The 26,595-nt window shown below is 40.0% G+C and overlaps 1 protein-coding gene across 6 annotated transcripts in view; it reads left to right on the forward strand.

The window, feature by feature from the left end:
• The window catches only part of FMN1 (formin 1), a 393,438-nt gene extending 368,520 nt beyond the window's left edge, over nt 1-24,918 (forward strand). For all 6 annotated transcript variants that reach the window (XM_065595382.1, XM_005309777.5, XM_008174656.4 and 3 more), the window contains 3 exons: nt 22-171; nt 20,291-20,375; nt 23,921-24,918. In XM_065595382.1, coding sequence (XP_065451454.1) covers nt 22-171; nt 20,291-20,375; nt 23,921-23,965 — 280 coding nt within the window. In that variant the 3' untranslated portion in view covers nt 23,966-24,918. The remainder of the gene's footprint in view (nt 1-21; nt 172-20,290; nt 20,376-23,920) is intronic.
• Nucleotides 24,919-26,595: the final 1,677 nt, after the last annotated feature.

Genomic DNA, 26,595 nt, shown 5'->3' on the forward strand with positions numbered 1-26,595 from the left:
ACAGTTTTTTTTCCCCTGTAGCTTTGAAGAAACAGTGGGATTCTTTGGGATAAAGCCAAAGTCTGGTGAGAAGGAGATCACACCAAACTACGTTTTCACTGTGTGGTATGAGTTCTGCAGCGACTTCAAGACCATTTGGAAACGAGAGAATAAAAACATTTCCAAAGAAAGGTAAGGTTCTAATAAAGTCATTAATACTATTTCAGATGTCTGGGAAACTGTTCCTTCTCAACTGAACAAATTATACTCCCATATTTCACAGGCGTCATTGTTTTCTTTCAGATCAAATGGGCATCAAGGAAAGATTATTCCCTCAGGGTACGCAGGAAAATTCACCAAAGGCATGCTGTCCCCACACAAAGATAAACACATTTAATCTGATAAATTACACTTTCTTAACCCCTTCCAATTACTAGCTAGTAAAATGAAAGGGGAGCTATGCTAATTTGTAACAGATTGCTTCTCTGTGTATTTTCATGTTGAACTAGTCTAAATGAGGCGATATTGCTGTCGCAGACAGTAGAGACAAATAAAAGTGAATGCTTTTCCAGTTAATATACTGCACTTGCATCAAAGGGAAGCCCCTGAGATTCGGGCCACACTTAGCACAGTGTTGAAGCCCCACATTGAATTTACAGCACCATTTCTGGCTGTTGGTATCCTGCTGAGGACATCAAACTGCATGCCGCTAGATCTCACCACAGTCTCCTGATTTTATTAGTTTGAGTAAAAAAATAAAATAAAATAGAAACCCCACAGCTCTGAGCCTGATTTAAAAAAAAAAAGAGAGAGGCTGAATCCTTTTTTAAAAAGAGAGGAAAAAATCTGTTGTATGCAAATACTGCACGGTGACCACATATTTTTGCATTGAAAAAGTACTGAATGGGTTGTAGTACATTCAGACTTCAGAAAAAATGTATAACTCATTTTCAGTGCAAAATATAAATCTGGGTGCATATTCCAAATTCAACTCAGTAAAATAAGAAAACATACTTCCGGAGAACATATTGGTGAGCAATGCACTGGTGCTTAGGTTGTTCATTTTGCTCTAAATCACAGTGAATTGTTGGATTGACTAGTTGGTATTGAACAGGTAAAAGCCAACTTTTAAAGACATGCCAGAAAAATCATAAATTCCCAAATATATTTAAGCCCTATGAATATTCTTCAAATCTGGTGTTAATTATCGATAATACAGTTTTTTAAAACTTAAATAGCATAGCATTCTGGATCATTCATTTAACAACATAAAAAATCAATTAAAATGTTTACATCATGTAACATTTACAAGGGTATCTTTTATATTTTCTTGTGGCTGATTTGACAGGTTATACATCTGAAACTATATAAAATCAATTGGCATTTAGCAGACTTCCACAATACAATAGCTGGAAGTATTTTCTGTTGAATCATGTCCTTTTATTATCATTCCATTGCTAGTCATGGGGAATATAAATTAATGTACAAAAAAAAAAGATCGAGGCCACACATCCTTTCCTTTTTAATGTATATAGTACCAGGATTCTGACTGCATACCAATGGCCCCTTCAAAGAAACTGGTTTAAATACCCATGTCAAGGCATAAACATTGCATTAGACATCTTAACAGAACTTCTCAACTATCTTTAATATATTATTCAAGCTATTTTTGTTTATAAGTAAAACTATCCACCATCATTTTCCCTGTTTCATTGCTAAGATACTGTCAAAATGTTAGCGCATTGTCATTCTGTTTACAAATAAAAAGGTAGTATAGATGTCTGATCCATTCTGCTAATGGGTCTGATGTGATATTTATTCCTGTTCATGAATATAAAGCAGTAGCCAGTAGAACACAAAGCATCAGGTTTTAAATTTGTACACACTTCAAATTTGCATTGATAATTATTTTATTAGAATATCATTAACCTTGAAAAGGTTTGTTTGGGTTTTTTTTTTTTAATTTAAAACCTGGGTGATTCATCAAGACAATGTGCTGCTGAAATGAAGAGCCTCATGAAATAACTAAATTAGAATGATGGAAAAACTGTTTTCATCATCTTGTAAAGTCATGACCCTTTAAAGGTTCTGTTTTACAAAGTGTGAGGCTGACACTTCACCAACCGCTGTCCAGGAATAAAAGGTTGAAAGACATTTAAGTAGCAATCACTGTACATTGTGAAGTAGACTTTTTTAGTTTTGTTTTTACTGCAACGGTAGACTTTAATAACCTTAGTATGATAGGAATGGACAGCTGTCTTCTGTAGCTGGGTAAAGCTAATTAATTCGATGCACGATTTGTTTTGCATTTCTACATGTTTATAATTAAAATGTTAAAAAGAGACATATTTATCAGTCACAAATTCTTCTTGTGTCTAGGGAGGAAATATTGTAGAAGCAGAATAACTAGCTTTAGTCAATATTTTAAAACTTGGGTGTCAACAATTAGACACTTAAATATTTATTTAGGCACCTAAATAACTGACACCTAAACAATCTTTGGAGGTAAATTCAAAGTGAGGTGCAGATGTTTGGCTTATCCTTTCTCAAAATTAGTCCAGTTATGTAGGTGCATAAATGTGGATTTCATTGTCCAGCTTTTGGAACCCAAATGTGAAGACTTTGCCCTGAGTTTTTTTCTGTCACCATCTAAAAATGTGATTGATTATAATTAGTATAAAAATAAAAAAAGTGCAGTCTAGGATTCCAATATGAGAAATCTTACACTACTAGACTAAATATTTTTGGGTTATTAAAAGGGCAGCTAAAGATTTCTAAAAGTACAGAAAAAGAGGTTAATAGTACCCTTAACTAAATGATAGACTCAGCTGCAAGATCTTGTTTTGTCTAAAAACTACTTGACTTCTAAATGTAACAAAACTGTAGAAATATAATCAGATTTCTATCCAACATTTTTAGTAGCAGAAACACTTTAACCATGCTGCCCTACACTTAACTGACCATGAAAATAAGTTAGGTGCTTGAAAAATATAGTCGAATTATTGTCTCTTTCCTGGACACAATCTGCACATCATTTAGGAATCCAAAACAGAGTTATAGATGTAGATATTAAAATTACCTGTGTATAATAAATAAATGACTGCAGAGATATATGTAGAATTTTTTCAAAATAAATTCCCTGTATAGGGGTACTTTCCCTTTCAGACATACCATTTCCTCCAGTGTAAGTGTGTAACTATAATACATTAAAATCTGCTTTGAAGCCCATAGTCACAGAGACGAACCATTTTGGATTAATTCCCAAGAAAAGCAGATAGCTCTGAATGTGACAATTCGGGTAGCTAGTAATAAGTAGGGAAGGGCCTTAAGTCAGAAAGGGAGGAGGAGGAGGAGAAAGGCTTTGAGTTCCAGGCAGACTCCAGTCAATTTCTGTCTCTGCTGGAAGATGCTGTTGACTTTCAATGTGCACCTAAATCTTCCAGCCAACTTTGGTGTTATGTTTACCAAGTACAGAGTGATTTGCTTTGACTGCTTGACTGATCATGCCTATGATAATACACTCCTTGCTTGTAATATTATGTGATCCATAGGAGAAAGACTGTAAATAGAAAAAGATCTTATTGGTGCAAAAACTCTTACAGTATGTAATTAATAGTTTTTAATATTTTTAGTATTCAACCTAAAACCTGTTACTCATTTGTGTATAATTAACTTATTGTGATTTTCAGAAATAATTGCCAGAGTAGAAGTGTTAAATCTTATTCTCATTCTCACTACTACAATGAGTGTGGATGGGAGAAAGCATCTTTGCTTTGTCTGTGGGAGGTTGGTCTGAGAGCAGAGTGGTGATTTTGTGTTTTGGAGGTGCAGTCTTGATTTTTAGGAATTTGTTCCAGGTGTATTGCTTGACCCTGTACTTGCTGATATCTCTTAACAAGAGAAAGGTGGTGACCTCGTTTGGCTAGGTTTAAAAGCCAGTCATCAGCAAACATAGGAGCAGCAAAAGAGAAGCTAACAGCTGAATTTCTGTGGAAGTCTGTAGGTAGAAGTTAGGGGGAGGATTTTTTTTCTTTTCTTTTTTTTCTAGGAGTAGGGATTAGGAAGAGAAAACAACAGTGAATATTGAGGTAGCACTAAAAGTGACCTGAGCAGAAGAGGAGACAAAGAAGGAAGTCAGCTGCAGAATGTACATCATCCTTTAATGGGTATCTGATGGAAGCTACTTACGCATGAAATGTCACCTGATAGAACTTGTGGGCAAGAAGACCAGCGTGTTAGAGATGCAGCAGATAGTGGAATTCAGACAGAGATTTGCAGGTGTAATGCAAGAGAGGAGAGAGAAGGTGGTATAGGCAACTCAAGGCTTGCAAACAAAAGGACCTGGAGAGCAGATTGCCAGAAGGGGAGGGTGATCCATGGAAGAATGTGACCATGAGGACATGGCAGAGGAGAAGAGATTGTCTTGTGGTGGTAAAATTGAGATGAGTAACAGGTTTGTGGCATTGGGAAATGAGGAGAAGAAAGAGGCAGAAGATGGAGTGGTGAGGAAGAAAAGAAGGGAAGCCAGTCGTTGCAGAAGAGAGGAAGAGACAATGAAGATAGCCAGGACTAGAGCCCAAAGGAAAATGAGGATGATACACAGGGGACTGTGAAAAAGAACATAAAACAGATTCACACCAACAACAGCAAGAGACCAGTCTGTGTGATTCAGACTCCACACTAGGAAGAATTGACAGGCTTGTCACCAGACCAGATCCAGAGAACAGAAGGGTGTTCTGCCAGGACCAACGATGTGAGATGTTGAAATGATGCTGGAAAGGATCCTGATGGGAGTGGGGGAAAATCCACTGATCGTGCTCCATGTCAAGATGAATAATGCTGCTAAATTCCTACTGGAATGGATCAAGGATGACTGCCATAGGCAAGGTAAGTGGAAGCTCAGGCAGTCTTCAGCAGAATACTTCCAGTCTCTAGAGAAGGAGGCAAAGGTGTGACAAACTATTGAAGATCAACAGATGCTCTCAAGGATTGGTGCTATGAGGAAGGCTTTGGGATTATTTACTATTGGGAGGCATTCACAGAAGTACTCCTCTTGAGTACCTGGGGTATTAACCTTCTGGGATCAAGGCTGGCACAACTGATAAAAAGGGCTTTTAACTAGGAGATATGGGGAGATGGTTCTGAGAGACTCGTGAAATCTCCACACCTGGCTTCAATACACAGGAGGAGGAAAATCAGCTAAATGAAGATACAGTAAGGGACAATGGAACACTCCCAGAAGATAAGAGTATAGACAACAAAGAGAAAGAAACTACACGTATTGATTGGACTAGTAATCAGATAGGTGCTACAATTAGTGAAAGAACCATACCTACACTGACTGGAAAACTGGGTGGGGTCCAAGGGAAACATCTGAAATGCTTGTACACAAATGCTAGGAGTCTGGGTAATAAATTGGAGAAAGTGGAACTACTGGTGTGGGTGATTCAAACTGGGTGTTAGAGGGATTACAGAAACATGATGGAATAGCACTCATGAGTGGAATACAGGTACATACTGTTTAGGAGAGATAGGAATGAAGGTAATGGTGTTGGGATAGCACTGTACATCAGTGATGTGGTAAAGGAGAAAGACATGGTGGTATGGACAAAACAGAATATACTTGAGTCAAAATCACTTTAAGGAAGGATTGTAAAAGAGGTTCTATTAGGATAGCATTAGGTGTCTGCTACAGACTCAGATATGGATACAGATCTCTTAATATAGAGAGAGAAATACTGCTTAAAGTTGTGCCCAAATGGGACACTTTAACTTCTGGATGTAGATTGGAGAATAATTGCTACTGATGCTGGTAGGCCCAGTTATTCCTGGATATGGTAGATGACAGTTTTCTTCATCAAATTGTCACAGAACCAAACAGAGGCAATGTAACTTTAGGATTGGTTTTGATAAGTAGTGAGGACATCACAGCAGAGCTGGTCATAGGAAATAACCTTGGATCGAGTGATCATGAGTTGATTCAGATAATCAAAACCAGGTCAGCTTTTATTTTTTGTTTCAAAAGGGTAGACTTTAGGAAATTAAGGAAATTATTTAAAAGCTCCTGGATTTAAATGTGGAGGAGGCCTGGGATTTCTTTAAATCAACTATACAAAAACTAAAATTTGCATTCCAAGCAAGGGGGGAAAACTTGTCAGGAAAGGCTCCAGACCTAGCTGGATGAATAACCACCTCAAAAAATAATTAGGAGTAAGCAAAGAGCCTATAGGTAATTCAAAAAGAGAGTGATCAGCAAAGAACATTACACCTTGGAATTAGAAGATGTAAGGTTAAAGTGAGCATTCCTAAAAGTCAGGCTGAATTAGCTCTTGCCAAGGAAATTAAAATAAATAACAAGAGGGTTTTTAGTTATATAAATAAAAAGAGAATAAGGAAGACTGAGGTTGGCCACTATGCAGTGTGGATGGAGAGGAGATTAAAAACCATCTAGGTATGGCTCAAAAACTGAAAGAATATTTGGCATCTGTTTTCAGTAAGGATAGTAATATCAAACATGGACATGAAAGCAGGAGAGCTGATGGAAATGAGTGTACAGAAGTGGAAACTACCACATCTGAGATGGAAGAAAAACTCAAAGAACTTAATGTGCTTAGATCATGGAAACCAGATAATTTCCATCCTAGAATATTGGAAGAACTGGCACATGAGATTGTTAGTCCAGTAACAAGGATTTTTAATAAATCTATCTATTCCAGGTTAATACCATACGACTAGAGGATAGTTACTGTATCTATACTTTTTAAAAATAAGTTTTAAAATAAATTTTTTAAAAAGGGATCCAGTAAATTACAAGTCTGACCTCAGTTGTATGCAAGACTTTTGAACAAATTATGAGGAATAATTAAATTAATGGAGAAAAGGGAATCTAGTGCCACATGGATTTACCAAAGGTAGATTGTGCCAGACTAACTTGATTTCCTTCTTTGAGAAAATAGCTGATTTTTTTTTTAGAGAGGGGAAAGGCAGTAGAGCTAGTATACTTAGACTTCAGTAAAGAATTTGACACACTACCACATGGGAAATTATTAGTCAATTTGGAGAAGATGGGGATTAATACAAGAATTGTAAGGTGAATAAGGAACTGGCTAAATGGGAGAAGACAACAGGTTGTGCAGAAAGGTAAACTGTCAGACTGGAAGGATGTTACTAGGGGCATTCCTGAAGAATCAGTCTTGGGACCAATCTTATTACATATTTTTACTAATGACGGTTGGCACAAAAAGCAGGAGTGTGCTAATGAAATTTGCTGATGATCCAAAGTTGAGATGCAGTGTTAATGCAGAGGAGGATTGGAATATTATACAAGAAGATCTGGAAGCCCTTGAAGACTGGAGTAACAGAAATGGGATGAAATTCATGATGCAGCTGCTAAAAAGGCATATGTGATCCCAGGATGAATCTGGCAAAGCATTTCCAGAAGAGAGAGATTGTTAATACCATTGTATCAGACACTGGTAAGACCTCATTTGGAATATTGTGTACAATTCTGATCAACCATGTCCAGAGAAGATTAAATTAAACTGAAACAGGTGTACAGGATGATCAGGGAAATGGGGAATGATCTATTTTATGAGAGGAGATTGGAATAGCTTGGCTTTGTGGGAGGGTATATAAACACCACATTGGGATAGAAGGGGTTGCCCCACTGCACCTGTGGAGCCTGCTCCAGCTGGAGGGGGAATTTAAAAGACAGCCAGACAGCTCAGAAACAGGGAGTCCAAGCGGGACAGTAGATAAGATAGTGAAATGGACTGCTCCTGAGTGAAGGTACAGCTGGAATCCTTGCTGCAGGTAAGGGGCGGTCCGCAAGCAACAGCTACCCTGGATCCTGGAGGAGGGATAGTTTGTGCTTCAGGATTAAGAAACCCTTTGCACTGTCTTTTCTTGGATTGTTTGTGAGACTGTGACCATACCCTGGACTGGGAAAATAAGTGGTAGGATGGGCCCTGGGAGGAAAACTTATCAAGCACCCAGGAGTGCTCCATTGCTGCCACTTGTAGGAACCCTGGGTCAAAGCCTGGTAGAGAGGGAGAGTCCAGGCTTCCCCTATAAGCCAACCACGAGGGTGGCATAACTCCTGACCTTGAGTTAAGGAGAGTGAAGACATTGTAAGCCCTAAAGTAAGGGGGCTTTGAGGGTCCGGAGTTGGGCTGGACATTCCTTTTTGCAGGACGTTGGACTTCTATATTTTGTTGAACTCTCTGACGCAGGAAAGTGGTGGACTTCAACAATGAACTGGCTAGAGGGCCAAGTTACTATCTACCAAAAGAGGGACTGCCCACCACGCCAGAGTGACCACTGGTAGAGGATGCTAGAGACAGGGGAGTGTTGTAGTCCAGAGACCTAACCGCTAAGTGGTACCACCAGTAAGCCCAATCCCATCACAGGCTCAGCCTAGCAAAATGAAGGCTGCGAGGCGATATGATTGCTCTCAATAAATACATCAGGGGTAAACACCAGGAAAGGTAAAGAGCTATTCAAACTAAAGAACAATGTTGGCATGCACAAGAACAAATGGGTATAAACTCAGGCTGAAAATTAGTAAATTTCTAATCCTCAGAGGAGTTAGGTTCTGGAATAGCCTCCCAATAGTTGTGGGGGGGAAACAATTAGTTTCAAGAGAGAGCTGGAAAAATATATGTGTGGGATTGTATGTCAGGGTTGTTTATGATGGTGCAGGGCAGGGCAGCCCTGGTTGTCCCTTCTGGCTTATGTCTTGCATTCATAAAGCTCATGCATCAGGGCTTCAGCCAGTCACCTGCAACAGTCAGAAAGGGATTTCGCCCTCCTCCCCCCACAAAAACCCATATTCTGATTTCTTTTTTTTTCTTCTTTTTTTGTCTCCTTCCTCTGAAACATCAGAGATGATCACAGCTGGAAATGGGACAATGGACAGGGTGGGCTGATGCTCTGAGGTAGCACCAAGCATTCTTTCTTCCATGCTTGGCTGGCTCGTTCTTGCTCACATGCTCAGGGTCTAACTGAATGCCATATGTGGGAGTGGGAAGGAATTATCAGGGTTTTTTGCCACCTTCTGCACCATGAAAGTCCGGGTCACTTGCTGGGAGTATCTGGATATATCTCATTTAATCGTTGCCCTGCCATTGCAGGAGGCCTTGATCCCTGGTGCATCTCAGTCCCTTTTATTCTCTGCCTCTGGCATATAATAATTTAGTCTTCTGTGGGCTGTAATACTTTGGTCTAATTTTGGTTCTTGAATTAGTGTGCAGGGGCTGGGGGACGTTGGCCACCTGAGATACACAGGAGGTCAGACTGGATGATTTGGTGGTCCCTTCTGGCCTTAAACTGTCCAATTCTATGACCAGTATGTTTTTCAGTTTCACTAAAAACACTAGTCCTTGTCCTAGCTGAGCATTAGCAAGTTATCTTCCTGGAGTTTCACCCATGAAACAAGCACAATGGTAGTGTACATGTTTTATTTTTTAAAATATTATCTTACTACAAAAAGATTGCAATTAAAATCCTTTACATGTTTCTCAAAAGTCAATTTTTTTAAAACAATGAAATTTAATATGATGATGGGGATCTTACTTCTATATAGAGCCAAAAGCATTTAACATTTTAACTGACTATACAAACTATTTCTCCCAGACATCCTATCTAATCTGTGACACCCACACAGCACCAGTCGAATGGAACAGGGAAGTTGCTAATTAGCACTGAGCTGTACTACATATTCATTTAGAACAAGAGCCAGATGAGACTTCAGTGAGAATTTAAGTAGGCTGAAGTTGATTATTCAAGTTGTAATTTTCCCGGGAAGCATACCAAGTGTAACACCAGACAAAAAAAGCCCTGGGATTCTTGTATTCAAGGCCAAGTGATCAGGACGTCAGGTTTACATCTCATCCAAAGAATCCCAAAGCTAGATTCTGCTTAGCTTGTGAGAATTATTGGAATGACAGTGCAAGGTGATATGGCTTTAAGCTGTATGGTGTTAATAGTTATTACAGGTTTGTAAAAAATGAATGATATCTTATGATACTTTTATACTACCATGGTGTTCAGAATAAACTATGGATATCTTATTTATCAGCTTCTGATGGGAAAATAGTTAATATTATTTTCAATATTATGTGCAGTTTGTAGGCAAGTCATTTCAATGTCACTCACCATGTGTTCATCCCACCGATAGAGCAATCAGACTTTGATCCTTGATTACTGAAATACTGCTGTTGTTAATAATCTGATTGGCATTTCATTAGACCTTCCACATAGTCAGTGTATTAACGACAGCATAACACATTGTCTCATGAATGCCACATATAGTTTCGCAATATTACTGGTATCTGGCCTCCTTACAGTTTTTAGAAGACTGTTCATTGCAAATCACATTTAAACTAAATATTACTATTTCCTCATGAGTCTTGAGGGCTCTTCCTTATTGGTTTGAACAGTACGAATAACAGTGTCACTGCCATATGTTCTACTGTAAAAAAGGAAGTGTTAGTGACCCTCTTCTCATTACTGGGGTAACCTTCTCCCTTCCCAGCTTTTCTTCAACTTCCTCCCCCCACCCCATATAAGCTTCAGAGACACATTCTCTTACTTCTGATCTCTTCCATGTTGTTCATACATTATCCAAAACAATGGATGGCAATCAGGGTGAGGTTCCACTTGTTGCGGTCTTTGTGACTGTGGTGATTATTGTTTGTATTATGGTAGAACCCATTATGCTAGGCACAACACTGACACACACATGATGGTCTCTGCCCCAAATATCTTATCTAAATATATGATGGGAGGCAACAAGTGGAGACAAAAAATGGGATTTTGCTTAGTGTAATAAGCGGCAGCTGAGATACACCAGTAGTTTAACCATTATCAAGTGTTTTAGAGGCATCACAACCTAAGTGAGTTTTAAGGAGAGATTTGAAAGATGATAATTAGATTGCTTTGGCGATTTTTTTCAAGGCATTCCTCCCAGACATAAGGGGCAGCCTAGAAAACAGGTGAAGATGCTTGTGGGAAAATTTGACCAAAGGACATTAAAGGCTGGCATCATTCGCAGAGTGAAGTCGGAGTTTGACTGCTCTATATACTTCCCTTCACTCTCAAAGCTCTATATGGTAGTTTGTGCATAAGTGAAGGGGGAAAAGGGAGCCAAATGGAGGGATGCAAAGAATGTTGTGATGTGGTCAAGATGATGAGTTTTGCATTTTTTGCAGCAGCATTTTGAATGGATTTAAGGACGTCAAAATGGCATTTGTTAAGACCAGAAAGGAGGCAGTTGCCATTGTCAAGATATAAGAGTTTTAGCAGGATGAACAGAGAGGATGGATCTTAGAGATGTTTTTCAGGAAGAGCTGTCAAAGTAGATATGGTTTAGGCAGAGGGACAAGAGAAAGAGGATACACAGATTACAGGCCTTAGTGGCAGGGAAGATAGTGTTGGTGTCCACAGAGTATGAGAAAATGGTGTGTGCCTTCCTCGCAAGGTCCTCTGTCAGAATTCCTGTTCCTGAAAGAAAAAAATATGTACCCTCTGTTGCTCTTCTGCACCTGCTGTTTCCCGGGACATAAAATTAGATTTTCTCCTCTTGGCTACAGAGTGCAGTCTGTGGTGTTGTCATATTCAGATGAACCAACAACTGAGGATGTGGAAGTAACAGCATGCCTTCCAGCAGTAGATCCTTAAAGAAATTAAAAAGCAGGCTATCTGCATCAGCAATTTTAAGATTGGAGACAAACTCCATTGGCCTAGACAGACAAATGCTTTTTGACTATAGTCTTTTATTGATTTAATAAAATATATTGTGTACATATTTAAAATTCAGCTTACAGTATATACCATCTAGATAAATGTTGCAAATGTGTCAATTTCATTATATAAAAAAACATGATATACTGTGAAATGGTCAGTTTTGTAAAATGTAACTAGATGTAATAGACTGTCTAACCTCTACATTACTTTAACTATGTGTGCACTAAATTTTATGAACTGTTGAACAGGAATAGTGTCATCTCCTGACTAGTAGCAGTTGTGGAAAGAAGGGAATGCACAGTCCTGTTGATTCACAGTAAGAATTGTGGAGGGGGAGCAGTGGATTCTGCTCAGAAATTCATGAAGTCCTGAGAGTCCTGAAGAGACTGTGGCTATGCGCACACACACACACACACACCCCTTGAATGCCAGCAGAGCCCTGACAGTATGGAGCAGGTGTAGAGAGAATTGCATGGGCTCAAGAAAGAGGAAAACATGCTGTGTTGGCTTCTAACATATCTTTGGGTTTTAGAGCACTGGTGCTCTACCTCCTCCTCTGAGCTGAGTCACAGAGGGGAGCATAGGGGTAAGTGGTGATAATAGCAGCCTTTATCCTCCCAGTCCTTGTTTGCCTCTGTGGAGATGGAAGTTATTTTTGTGAGCTTATGGAGAAAACATTTTAAATGTGTAAAATACTGTGTTTAGTTTTGTGTTTGTATTCCCTACAATTACTGAATAACAAATTACGTTTTTAATGAAAGATAATGGTCAAATTTTATGGCAATTGCCTCTGATTTTGGTGCCTCAATTATTTGGGCACCTTGGTCTGATTTTCAGAGATGCTGAACACCCAAAACTCCCAACTAGGAGTGCAGGTATGACTTTATTTCACATTACTTGGGGTAACTCAAAAGAGTTTCAGGTAAAATAATGGAATCATGATTTATTGGTTTAAAAATACATAGCTCCATTTTTGTCAGTTTTATCAGTTTTGTTTTTCAAAGTAATGTGCCAGAGTTTAAAGGATCATTTAATATTAGTTTTATATTTATGTATGTTATTAAATATAATATACATGTATAAATATTATATTATTCCTCCTGTATTCATTAGGATAATTTGATTTCTCTTGCTCAGCAATGACTGATGATAGTTCTTCCTTTGAACAGATTCACATTACAGCTGGTTAGATTTTGTGATTTTAACCAACTGGCATTCCTTAAACTTTCCTCTTTTCTTAAAGCACACAGAAGTATGTTTAATGTCTAGACATGAGCTGTGTCATTCATTGATTAATTCTGCCCAAACATATAATATGTAAGAAAAGATATTAAACCCTTCATCATGAAATGTGGTTTTTATAATTCAATGTTTCAATGTGAAGCCCCAACAAAAACAAATCTTTTGCTGTGTTTTCCACATAGTACTGATTTTTGACTTGCAGATATACGCTTGTGATTGGGTGAATGATAGGCTACATGGGCTTCCTGTTAGAATGGCAAAAATAGGAGGGGATAAAAAATAAACTGCCAATTAGTGGAAGAAGCACATTAAAATTAGTTTCACCATTGTTGCTGATTTAAACAGACAGATCTGCTTGGCCCGATGGTGTGTTCTTAAATTACAGGTGCAATTGTCGTAGAATGGTCTGGTATGCTGTAGAAGGGTGGGGGAGTTCTACTTCTTGTGAAAGCATTGAAAGGATTACTATGGACTTCAGTGAGAGTTGGAGAGGAAGGGAAAATACTGAGAGAGAAAAACAGTGAAAAACTCTCATAACTCAGTCCTCTGTGAAGAAACTTAACTTTCAGACTATTTCACAATTATTAATGCTTAGTCTTCTGTCCCCCTTGGGTATGTCCACACTGCAATGTAAGACCAGGGGTAGTAGAACTCAAGTTAGCAGAGTCTGAGATGGTTAACTTGGGGCTTGAGCATTTATACTCATTTGTAACCCCAGGTTAGGAATTACTGAACCTTGGGTCCCAAGCTGGGGCTTCAGTGTCTGCACTGCATCATATAGGCCCAAGTCCAACCACCCATATCCCAAACACCTAGTGCCTTCCCAAAACATGGGCCAGTCTAGCCCTCTGTTTATGGTGCAGTATGGGAAGCCTTGACAGTCCACCAAACTTCACTGTCAAGAGGACAAAGAAGGTAGGCTCATGACATTGTGGGGTTCTTTTGGTGGACTCCCAGAGCACAAATCCAGTGGAACTGTGTCTACACTGCAAATCAATAGGACTTGAACTCTGGGTCCAGCTTGACTCAGGGTCAGACCTTCCATCCCTGTGGGTCCTGGGACCTTGTGGCCGAGTCTGGGGTAGCACAATTTGTAGATGAAATGGGGGTGGTTAGGCTTGAGCCTGTGTTCGAACCTCGGGAATGCATTGCAGTGTAGACATATCCCTTGAGTCACACAGTCCCCAGACTGTTTATGAAAGGGAAATTATCACTTGTACTGACATATCATAACAGCAAATTAGAAATACTAAACAAGAAATGCTGCGTCCAATTTAACAAAAATGTACAGTGCTGCCCTTGCAAGGTAGCCAAACCTCTCTTTTTTTGTTGGGGGCTTCCTGCTTGGGATGGACTGGCAGATCAATACCCCCACATCGCCTCATACCATGTTAAGAGTTAGGTGCTGCTGTGTTTTCTTTTTTCTGTCAGTTTTCTCCCTCAGCTCGCATTTTCTTTATTTCCCCTGTAGCATCTTTTTCCTTTTCTATTTGAAGTTTATCCATCCCCCGCCCCCTTTTCTTCCTTATTCTTTTTTGTTCTTTTATATATATTTTTGCTGACTCTTCTACTTCCCTCCTTCTCTCTCCTGCTTTCCCTCTTAGTTCTATTTTCATTCCCCCACTCATCAGAAGGTTGCTGGGGTTAGGTGTCCATTACTGCCACTTAAGGCTTATAGGAGCAAAGCAAGGAATCTTTGGGCTGCTGCCTGAGCCTGCAGCCTTATCTCTCTCTCTCGGAGTACCTACATGGTCTGCCATCATCCTACTGTCTGAGCCCTTCCATATGAGCTGCTCCTGTTCATGTGAGCTACTCGCAGCCAGCTACATTAGATGCCACTTCCACAGCTGGGAGGGAAGGTAGATTGCTTTCAAGGAGTCACCCACCACTTCACCCAGAGACATAGTCCATTTGCACTGAGTTTGTGGTGGAACCAGTTCCTGACGTGTTCCCCCTCACCCTGATATCCTGAATTAGTCTCCTGAGAGGTGTGGGGTCCTGTTCCCCTGTATGCAGCTTGTGAAGTGCTGCTTTAGGGATTCATTCTGCTCAATTACTATACTAAGGGCAAGATCAGACCCTTGAATAGGAGACTCATGTCAGACCCAAATCTTTAAGTGAGCTTTCTCTTTTAAATCTATAAACAGTTCAATCGCCATGTAACAGGTCGTGCTCACCACCGTGGCACCTCCTGCTGGTTGCTCCAAGAATTAGCTCTGTTCATCAGCAGGGCACCTCTTGTGGTGTCTCACTCTCCATCACTGCTTCTTCACCATCTCCGCTGTGTGTGGGGACCCACGTTGCTGCCGGACCACAGCCTCCTCCTCAGGGCACGGCCCTCCAGCTGTGCCCCAACTCCATTGTCTCCTGCCTTCTGGGGGAACCGACAGTCCTTCACCCTGCCTCTCGCCGCAGTGGCAAACTGCAACCCCTAGTCCAGCCCCTCGCTCAGGGACAAACTGCAGTCCTTTGCTGGGCCACTTCCTTTGGCAACCAGTGGGGCAAAGAGGGAGTTCCAGGCCTGCCCGCTACTCTGGATCCCGACCGAGGGACCCTGTAGCTGGCAGCTGCTCACTGCCTCTCCTTCCCCTCTGCCAATGCCTGCTTTCCCTGAGCCACTTCCCCATAGCCCCGGCACCTACTCAGCCCCTATATCAAGACCACTGTCTGGGTGGGAGCCAGCCAGGCTGGAGCTCCACTTGCTCCCTGCCCTGCAGTAGCTGGCTGCGAGTAGCTCACATGAACAGGAGCTCTGTCCCAGGTACTTCTCTCTACAGGCAGCCAGTCCTTCTCCCTCAAGCTCCAGAGACAGACACAGCTCCTCTCTGCCCTGCAGCCCTTCTTATAGGGCTCAGCCTGGCCATGATTGGCTGCTTCTAAGCCTTCCTCTGATTGGCTGGGTTCTGCGCAGTCGATCCAAGGGCTGCTATTAACCCTTTGCCAGCCAATGAGGGTCAGCTGCCCCATCACACCCTGTTATCACATCTAGTTGGTTATTTTAGTTCATTTATGATTTTCCTACTGCTTAGGGAGTTCTTTGGCTGTCAGATCCTGCCCCGCCCCCCATCTCCAGGTTGATGACTCATTTAACACTTGACTAACAAATGAGCTCAAATAACGAGACAAAGTGGACACCTATTCATTTTATTTATTTATTTGTTAAGCCTCACAACGTGTTTATTCTCCAGTGACTCTCAAGCAGGCTGAGACCCTTATATTATTAGCCTTGTCAAAACCACATTAGTAATGTTTTCTAGAAGTCCTCTTCAGCTGTTTTGCTGGCCATCCTATTGAACAAAAGGGTTATAGACTGCTCCCCTACTCTCAGGAATACCTTTTCCTTTCACCTGATTTCTGTAATGTGTACAATATTAAACTGACCATCTTCATTAATACTTAATATAACTGCAGTTACTCTCAGAAAAGTAAAAAGGGATATTTAGTAGGATTTATTTGTTTAACTTCCAGTTTGCCATTCTGTTGCCTTTTGTTTTATTGTAAACTGAGAACAAGTAATTGACAGTTAAAAAAAAGCAAGGAAGTTTATACTTTTATAGGAAGGAGTACAGCAATTTAAGTCTATATAAATTCTCATAAACTGCATTTAACTTCTTTAAGGACTTGGTTTATGACACATTACATAATTTATTTTAAAGTGATTAAAAATAATAGTATGTGGTGTGATATCCCTGCAAATCGGTTATTTACATAGTATCTCCACCTAAGACAATGTCAGACAATAATTAAGAGTTTATTCCTGTCTATGTAAATGAACTTTATCTGTAGTTTTACTTTTTGTGTATCATACTAATCTCTAAGCCAAATCACACAAGCCATGTACTTCACTTACTATTTATTTGTAGCATTATAGCTGGAAATAATTTCAGATACTATTTCCTGATCATTACATTCATTATACGAGTGGCAACAACATTTCTGTTTACACCAAGTGAAGAGGGCAGAAAATGGACACAATAAGCAGAGAAAGGGTGGTGCTGCATATTTTATTTATAATATCCGTGCAGCTGTAAGCATAACTGGCTAATTAAGCTTGCCTAGTAATCTGTCTGAATTGTGCTTATAGCCATGTATTATGTTTGTGTTTATTTAGTTATTCTATTTAAAAAAATAGTTGCAGTGGTACACACATGCTACTTTAGAGGTTCATACAGCTCCAAAGTGTATTATAAATATTTGTAATTTTTGCTGGAAAACTACCATAACTTTTAATAGGCAAAGGTATTTTCCCATTTTCAGGTTTATTTTATATTTTAAAAAGTAGAATATACAAGTGGGACGAGGGATTAGACAATAGCTGCCTTCAGCTAACTCTCTTTTGCATTAAGTTAGTTTTTACTTCGTTTTATTTTAGCCATTTCGAGGCTTGTATTTCAACACACAGTGGCTAGTAGCAGTATCATTTCCAAGAGTAGGCAGGGGCTGCTATTATTTATAAAGCCTCTTCACAGTGTGGTTACTTGACTGACCTAATTACTGAACTAACCACTTTCTTATAACTAGGGCAATTCAATTTAAAAAATATTGAATAGTTAAGTCTGTCTTAAATTATATACTTGTGGTGCTGAGACTCCATGCTAATCCTTACCTGTCACACATTCACGAACCTTTAAAGCACAACTGCAGGAGCTACACAGACCAATGAATGCACAACACATTAGTGCGCTTTAGAAATCATGGCCTCATAGTGCACATTACCGAACGATGTGGACAAGCCCTTTGTTTCATAAAAGTGATATGGTAAGCAACATATTATTCTGTTTCAACTAGAAAAGCTTTTCAGTTCTGCACTAATATCTGACAGGTAAGCATTAGCAGGTATAGTAGAACCTCAGTTACGAAAACCCTCGGGAATGGAGGTTGTTCGTAATTCTGAAATGTTCGTAACTTGGAACAAAGCGTTATAGCTCTTTCAAAAGTTTACAACTGAATGTTGACATGCTACAGCTTTGAAACTTTACTATACAGAAGAAAAATGCCGCTTTTAACCATCTTAATTCAATTGAAACAAGCACAGAAACAGTTTCCTTCCATTGTCAAGCCCTTTTTTTTAATGTTCCCTTTTTTAGTACTTTACATTTAGCACAGTCCAGTGCTGTATTTTCTTTTTTCTTTTTCTTTCTTCTTTTTTTGTCTCTGCTGCTGTCTGATTAAGTACTTCCGGTTCCAGATGAGGTATGTTACTAACCGATCAGTAACCCTGACCCTAGTAACCCTGGTGTTCATAACTCTGAGGTTCTACTGTAGTCTCAGGACCATAAGTACATCATTTAAGATGACCTTATCTATTCATAATTTTTTAACTTGAGTTTATCATCTCCAAGATTCTCTGTGGTTAAGATGTTTGCTCAGTTTATTTTGAAGTTGTTTGGAAAAAGCCCATAGTGCCAGTACAACAACCATAACCGCAGGGAGGGAGAGAAACTTAGGACTTACAAATAGGTGGTCCAAAATGACGACGTTCGTAGAATCCTGACCATCCCAGTTTGGTTCTACTGAATCTAAAAATAGTAACTGCCTTTAAAAACTGAGAGGCACTTTGCCATTATAACCTTCGCAATTATGAGGTGTGTACTCTTCGATGACTAGCAGTCATCGCGTCATTAAAAAGCAAACCTTATTTGCTATCTGAGAGTTGTGAAGAGGTGACATAGGTAGCATGTTAAAAGTTCAATAACTTGTAGACATCTGGGCATGCTAATAAAATAAGTATTATAATTTATAAGAACAAAAGGTATAACTAAAACTGTAAACAAACTTGATATTGTGTAAACTAAATCTCACATCAATCTAATTTAAGGTATTTCTATAGCATCTATCAACATAGAATGTAAGTGGTGTTGGAAGTAAGGCTTCTTAAAAGTAACTTCACTGTTCCCTCATGCTCTTAGGCATTTGCAAGGAAATAAAGAAGTTTCAAATGCTAACAATTGTCAAACAGAAGCTTCCAAAATACATAGTTCAAACAAGGAATGTTAAGTTTTAAAAATGAATTGGACACTGATAAACACTGCAACATATTTATGAATATATTTTAATAAAAATGTCAGGAATCCCAGTTGCTGCTGGAGGAAAGCGGTACACAGTGGTACAAGAGGGAAGGAAGTCCATGTCAGTAATTGCAGAACTAATCCACGTCACTTGTTGCTTTACATGGAAAATTCTTCCAAAATTTAGTGTATCAAAGGTGGTTTGAACTGGATTTGGTATTTTAAATACTTTATTGCCTGGGCATAGAAACAGGAAAAATTAAGTAAAAGGAGAAGGTAAAATTTCTCAGTATGACAATGCCAAGAACTATAAAGTTTATAAGAAAAAACTGTTTCGGTGTACAGTAGTGGAAATTGGGTTTTCTTTTTGTGATCAAAATTTACTTGCAATTTCCTTTCCTCTTGGACGTTCCAAATTGAAGTATAAACTAAGTGTTTACACCGTCAGAGCGCTTGTGATATGGAAAGTTGGAAGGGTGCAATCTCTAGGATGGGGTGTAGGGGAGGTTAATAGAAAAAAAGTGCAGTTTTGTGTAGAGATAACTGTCTGATTTCATAGGATAACATTAAATTTCAAATTTCATAAGCACATGTTTTAATGGCCAATATCAGACAAATGGTGCTTTGAAAGGTGCTGGCAATGTTTCTAAATTAACTAAAGAGAGAACCCCAAGAATTTCCACTCACTTTTTTACCTTGTTTGGAGCATCAGTTTGTTAATGCCACTGATTCCCCTCCCTCCACCCCACCCCCCTAAAGATGAGAATCAGATCACTTTTCTGCTAAGTTGTTAGGTTTTCTTTTTCCTTTCCCTGACTTCTGAATGGCTTACTTCCCCTTCTATCCCACCACAGCTGATTCAAGAAGCCAGCCCTGCACAACACTCAAAACAACAGGAGGATTTTGGAAACAGAAGATTCTGTCCCTCTCCTTGAGGGGGGAAAAAATCCTTCATGATTTCAGTGGGGCTCCACATGGATGTGGGGGCTTGCCCGTGTGCATTGCATAGCAGGATCAGGGCCTAAGTTCTTCCATTTTTTTATTTTCCTCTAGTTGAGAATTCATTCATATCTGCTGCTATAATATTTTAGTAGGTGCAACTGAACAAATTTTAGTTAATAACACTAGATCATTATTTACACTTGATGTTGCTGTTCGTCTTTGCCTTGTATTCCTTTAGTCTCATCATTCATTGAGCAATGCTTTTAAAGAAACCAGAGATGGTGGTTGATGAATGTGTAAGTATACCAGTTGGATGTAAAACAGTTTTGTTTTCTTGTATCTAATAGTATATTTTGTGCTGTGTTTTGTTTCAGACTGAAAGAGGCTCAGAAATTCGTAAGCAAGTTAACTGAAGAGAAAAAGGTTGAAACAAAGAAAATCAATCCCACGGCTAGTCTGGTATGATATATTCTTCAGCATAACACACTGAGAAACTGTGCTTTGCATTTCTCATTGAAGTGTCGCTAATAGCATGCATCATTTGGAAAGCAGCAAACTGATATTGGTCCAGGGGAAAAATCTTTAAGGCCTCGCCTACAGTGGTGTAACAACTGAGTTTAGAAATGGGTTTAAACCTTATTTAAATTCTCTTGTGGCCAACTCTAGCTCTAACTGGTTTGAATGGCAAAGTATGGAAGAAGCCACTATTCTTGTTTCTTTCCCTCACAAGTCTCTGTGCCTTTTTCCCTGCCACCCTTTAGAATGCTCTATCCAGACCTGTTCAAAAAGCCCCCTCTTCTTGTCTTGATTCAAACCTCTCCTAAAGACACTCTTCTGACATCTCCCCTTGTTAAGTGAGGGGGGAATTTTTAAAAAAATTAACAGCCCAACATAATATCATTTACTCTTGTCCTTTCTGGACACTTCTTTGTTTTTGAGCCTCACTTTTTGTTGTACCTTGTCAAATTTACAGTGTTGTCTTTGGGCAGGGACTGAGCATTATCTGTTTTTTTGTGAGGCACTTAGGCTTGAGCAAAATTAAATTAAAAGCATACTGGCCAACCAAACCATGGCTAAGAATCATGTTTGGCCACAATAACCATGCTTAAGAATAGTTTTTAAACCAGAGGTGGGCAAACTACGGCCCACGGGCCACATCCGGCCCATGGGACCCTTCTGCCCAGCCCCTGAGCTCCTGGCCCAGGAGGCTGGCCCCCAGCCCCTCCCCTGCTTTTCCCCCTCCTCCGCAGCCTCAGCTCACCCCACCACCGGCACAATGCTCTTGGCGGCCGGGCAGTGCAGCTGCAGAGCCGGGGCCTGACCCGGTGCTTTGTGCTGTGCAGTGGTGTGCCTGGCTCCGGGCAGCGCAGCTGTAGCGCAACCATCCAGTGGTGCTCCAGGCAGCGCGGTAAGGGGGCAGGAAGCAGGTGGGGTTGGATAGAGAGCAGGGGAGTTCGAGGTGGTGGTCGGGGGCGGGGCTGTGGATAGGGGTTGGAGCAGTCAGAGGCAGGGAACGGGGGGGGGGTTGAATGCGGGGCAGTCAGGAAGGAGTGGGGGTTGGATAGGGTAGCGGGGGGCAGTCAGGGGCAGGGGTTCCAGGGGCGGTCAGGGAGAAGGGGTGGTTGGATGGGGCAGGGGTCCCAGGGAGGGGCAGTCAAGAATGAGGGGGGGGTTGGATGGGGCGGTGGGGGGCAGTCAGGGGCAGGGGTTCTGGGGGTGGTCAGGGAGACGGGGTGGTTGGATGGGGCAGGGTTTCCAGGGGGCGGGAGGGGTTGGATGGGGAAGGAGTCCCGGGGGGGGGGGGGGAGCGTCATGGGGCAAGAAGCGGCGGGGGCGGGGGCCAAGCCATGCCTGGCTGTTTGGGGAGGCACAGCCTCCCCTAATTGGTCCTCCATACAGTTTCCGAAACCCGATGTGGCCCTCCGGCCAAAAGGTTTGCCCGCCCATTTTAAACTGAGTTGTTACATAGGTCTAAAACTGTAGGGATGTAGTAAATAAGATGAAATTCAATAAGGACAAATGCAAAGTACTCCATTTAGGAAGGAACAATCAGTTGCACACATACAAAATGGGAAGTGACTGCCTAGGAAGGAATACTGCAGAAAGGGATCTGGCGGTCATAGTGGATCGCAAGCTAAATATGAGTCAACAGTGTAACACTGTTGCAAAAAAAGCAAACATCATTCTGGGATGTATTAGCAGGAGTGTTATAAGCAAGACATGAGAAGTAATTCTTCCACTCTACTACGTGCTGATTAGGCCTTAACTGGGCACCACACTTCATGAAAGATTGGACAAATTGGAGAAAGTCCAGAGAAGAGCAACAAAAATTATTAAAGGTCTAGAAAATATGACCGATGAGAGAAGATTGAAAAATTTGGGTTTGTTTAGTCTGGTGAACAGAAAACTGAGGAGGGACATGATACCAGTTTTCAAGTACTTTAAAAGATTGTTATAAGGAGGAGGGAGAAAAATTATTCTCCTTAACCTTTAAGGATAGGACAAGAAGCAATGGGTTTAAATTGCAGCAAGGGCAATTTAAGTTGGACATTAGGAAAAACTTCCTAAGGGCAGGTCTTCACTACCAGCCGGATCGGCGGGTAGCGATCAATCTATTGGGGATCGATTTATCGTGTCTCGTCTAGACGCGGCTAAATCGATCCCCGCACGCGCTCCCTGTCAACTCCCCGAGGAACTCCAGCTCACGAGAGGCGGAAGCAGAGTCGACAGGGGAGCGGCAGCGGTCGACTCACCGCCGTCCTCACGGCCAGGTAAGTCGACCTAAGATACTCCAACTTCAGCTACGCTATTTGCGTAGCTGAAGTTGCATATCTTAGGTCGACCCCGCACCTAGTGTAGACCAGGGCTAACTGTCAGGGTGAATAAGCACTGGAATAAATTGCCTAGGGAGGTTGTGGAATCTCCATCATTGGAGATTTTTAGGAGCAGGTTAGACAGACAGCTGTCAGGGATGGTCTAGATTGGGGTGGGCAAACTTTTTGGCCCGAGGGCCACATCTGGGTATAGAAATTGTATGGCGAGCCATGAATGCTCACGAAATTGGGGTTGGGATGCAGAAGGGGGTGAGGGCTCTGGCTAGAGTGTGGGCTCTGGGGTGGGACCAGAAATGAGGAGTTCTGGGTGTGTGAGGAGACTCCAGGCGGGAGAAGAGGGAGGAGGAGGATATGGGGGTGTGTGAGGGCAATATATAATAATCCTCTTCTCCAAAACCTGATTAGCATTTTTGGTACGTTTCCACTCTAATCATTCTGGACACATGGAAGTAAGTGGAATATTGTCATGAATTGCACTGAGGTTTTTGTTTCTAAAGAGAGAACATTCAAACATTTTAGTTGACCTGTTAACTTTTCTACTTCTACCTTTTCAAGATCAGAGCAACAGCAGCAACAATTGCTTTTTAACTTGTTCTGCCTCAAGAAATTTCACTTCATTTCTCAGGAGATGCCTCCTTACTTCCAACTCAGAAAAAACCCTCCTGTCAATCAAGGTAGCAATGCCCATGCAGCTCAGCAAATTAAGCTTTTTTTTCCCTACTGCCCACAATGGGCTTCTATGAGGGTCAGCTTTGAAAGCAGAATGGAAGAAGCTATTAAAATCAGACATTTTGTATACACTGTTTTGAAATGTTTCCAGCTTTCTGCAGCAGCATTGATCTTTGCAAAATTTCTTGTTTGTATTTAAAGTAACTGACTCCTTAAAGACATATAGAACTAGTTAAATTCATAGAAAGGCATTTATGGGGTTTGATAGTTGAGCATTGTGTGTTGAAAGAAATCTTTGCAGGAAATGACAAACGAGCATAGTTTAGAGATTTATGGCACTCCCGGAGTTAATTTTCTGGAGGAAAAAAAGGCTCCAATCTACTATGACTGGTTTGCTACTCCTCAGTTCAGTGTTCTAGACCACATGCTTGTTGCAATTTGAGAACAGATGGAAAATTAAAGACAAGAATGATAATAAAGCTCTTTTTTCCTGAACAACAGAAAGAAAAACTACGTCAGAAGGAAGCCAGTGTGACCACTAACTGAAAGAAGACACATGAAAATAATGACAGTGTGACTTAATACCTTGCATGATGCTTTACTATGCCCATTCCCCAGGGAGCACCTTATGTCAATGTTATGCAGTTCTGCTTTTCTCATCTCTTTCTGAGACAATCCACTAAAGACTTTCCAATCCCTTATAAAGAGTTTGCTCATTCAGTAGAGGGAACACTAAGAAGCTGTTTACAGGGGAATTATGAAGGGTTTTATATAACTCTTCCTTACATGGCTTAAAATGCAATTCTTTTCTAAATGGTTATTTAAAGTACTCTATGCATTGTGCACTAATGCGGAAAAGATAAAAACAGGATTTTGGATGTTGAATTAAGTAACAGCTAATAACCTGTATATTGCTTACTTTAGCTTCATGTAGATTACCACAGAGGTACAGTTCAACTCATGAGAGGCTATTCTATCGTAAGCTTTTAGACCTCAGGACAACTGAGGGCAACTTTGATTCTAAATCATTTTTGATAGTCTAAATAAGTATTAAATTCATTTTGTTAAAACTGATGCAAGTTTATTATAATTAATGTATTCTGTATTTTATTACAATTATTTTTATAGAAAACTCAGTCTATGCCATATGCATTGAAATAGGAATAATATTTTGCACATGTGGAGAGAGAAATAGCTTCAGATTCTGTTGTCTTATAATATGTAGATGATATAACTGGCAAATTATTTTTATGGTTTTGACTTGATGTTTCTTATGTGTTCTTCACTTTGCCTGATTCAAAAAGACAAAGGACAGAAGCATTTTTTTTTTCAAATTATCAATGCCATAAGATAATTTATTTGTTATCATTCATCTAACTATAGTGCATAACACATCTCCATTGAGTCATATATTTACCGCTAAAGTTCTGGCTTTAAATTCTATTGAAGTTCATATTCTTTAACAATAAGCACCTCACTATAAAACATACTATACAACCTTCTCTTGTCTCCCCATATATTTATATCTGTATGTATAACACAAACATGTACTCTACAATGTTAGAATTTGAGGAGGAAGTAAGAGAATCTTGCTGTCATCTGGTCATAATATAACCACTCCTTGTGAAATGCCCTGCTGAGTGCCCTGAGCTCCACTGGTACTTTCAGGCACTCATTACATCACAGGATCAGGTTCTTAGAAAGAGAGATCCTTGCAGCAGACAAAGTTTCAAGGTAGAATAAAAATAGTGACTATTAAAAATAAATAGAACTTTTGTTATAGACAAACAATAGACTGCAACTAAAAAAGCAACTATTTATGTTTCTCATTTGGAGAGTTCTGAACAAATACACCTCTACCACGATATAACGCTGTCCTCGGGAGCCAAAAAATCTTACCGCGTTATAGGTGAAACTGCGTTATATCGAACTTGCTTTGATCCGCCGGAGTGTGCAGCCCCACCCCCCCGGAGCACTGCTTTACCGCGTTATATCCGAATTCATGTTATATCGGGTCGTGTTATATCGCGGTAGAGGTGTAAAGTTAAGGGAGGTAAGATAGCCCTATATATTTTGGAATTTGTAGCTGCTGTTGATAGACCTAATATGTGTAAATATGCTACCAATGAAAAATCAATTATAGATCAATGGAAGTAAATAGATTCATGGGGAGGGGGTGCTCCCTCAGTTAGCATGGAAATTTGCGAGAACATTCAAGCGCAAGTGATATGGTGGTACTATTTTTCCAACTGAAGGAAAGCAAATTCCAAAGATCAAAATTTTCTGTCTTCCATCAAACCAAGCACAAACATAGGTGAAATGCAGCTACTTTGGCAATCAGCATTAACAACATACAACATAAGCAATAGTGCTCATACAAGCCAAAGATTCAAGAACACCAGTAGGCAAGAGGATTTTGATGAGTCTCTAAGCAAACTACTGTTATTGTTCTGTACCTGTCAAAAAACTCTGGAATATTGTAATTAGAGCTGGATGGGAATTTTCTGACAAAACATTTTTCATCAGAAAATGCAAATTCATCAAAACAGAAAATCTTCTTGGGAAAAGATTGCTTTCAACGGATCTCCTGGTTTGAAAAAATTTTGTGAAAAAAAGTTTTATAATTGTCAAAATTTCCCATTTAAACATTTTTGAAATTAAATGTTTAAATTTTGAGTTCAAAATGACTTTTTGTTTAGAAATAGTGGTTAATTTATACTTTAAAAATATTAAATGTCAAAATTGAAAAGAAATGTTTTAAACTTATATAAATGAAACCTTTCAATTTTTTTCTAATTCTTGCCTCATGAAATTTTTTGAGATTTTTGACTTTTTGTCCCAATTCAGGGAGAATTTTTTTTTCAAAATCTCATAATTTCTCACTGGCTGTGAAAACACTTTCCCACCCAGTTCTAATTGTAATTATTTTTTTCCCTGAAGAGGGCAGTTATGTTTCAAACTTCCACCCTTTTATTACTAGCAGGATTACTACTAGATTAAATGGAAAAGAACATCTAGTTCATTTGATCCATTCCCCTTCTCAGGACTTAATGACTATTGTAAGCCTTACTCTAAATGAATGGACATGACCAGCTAAACAGCATGCTGGTAGACCGCTGGCCAATATCCACAAGTGGCCAGAGACCTTTAATACTGGTGCCACCTGTTGATCTTAA

The sequence above is a fragment of the Chrysemys picta genome, chromosome 4 (genome assembly GCF_011386835.1).
Source record: "Chrysemys picta bellii isolate R12L10 chromosome 4, ASM1138683v2, whole genome shotgun sequence".
Taxonomy (NCBI): Eukaryota; Metazoa; Chordata; order Testudines; family Emydidae; genus Chrysemys; species Chrysemys picta.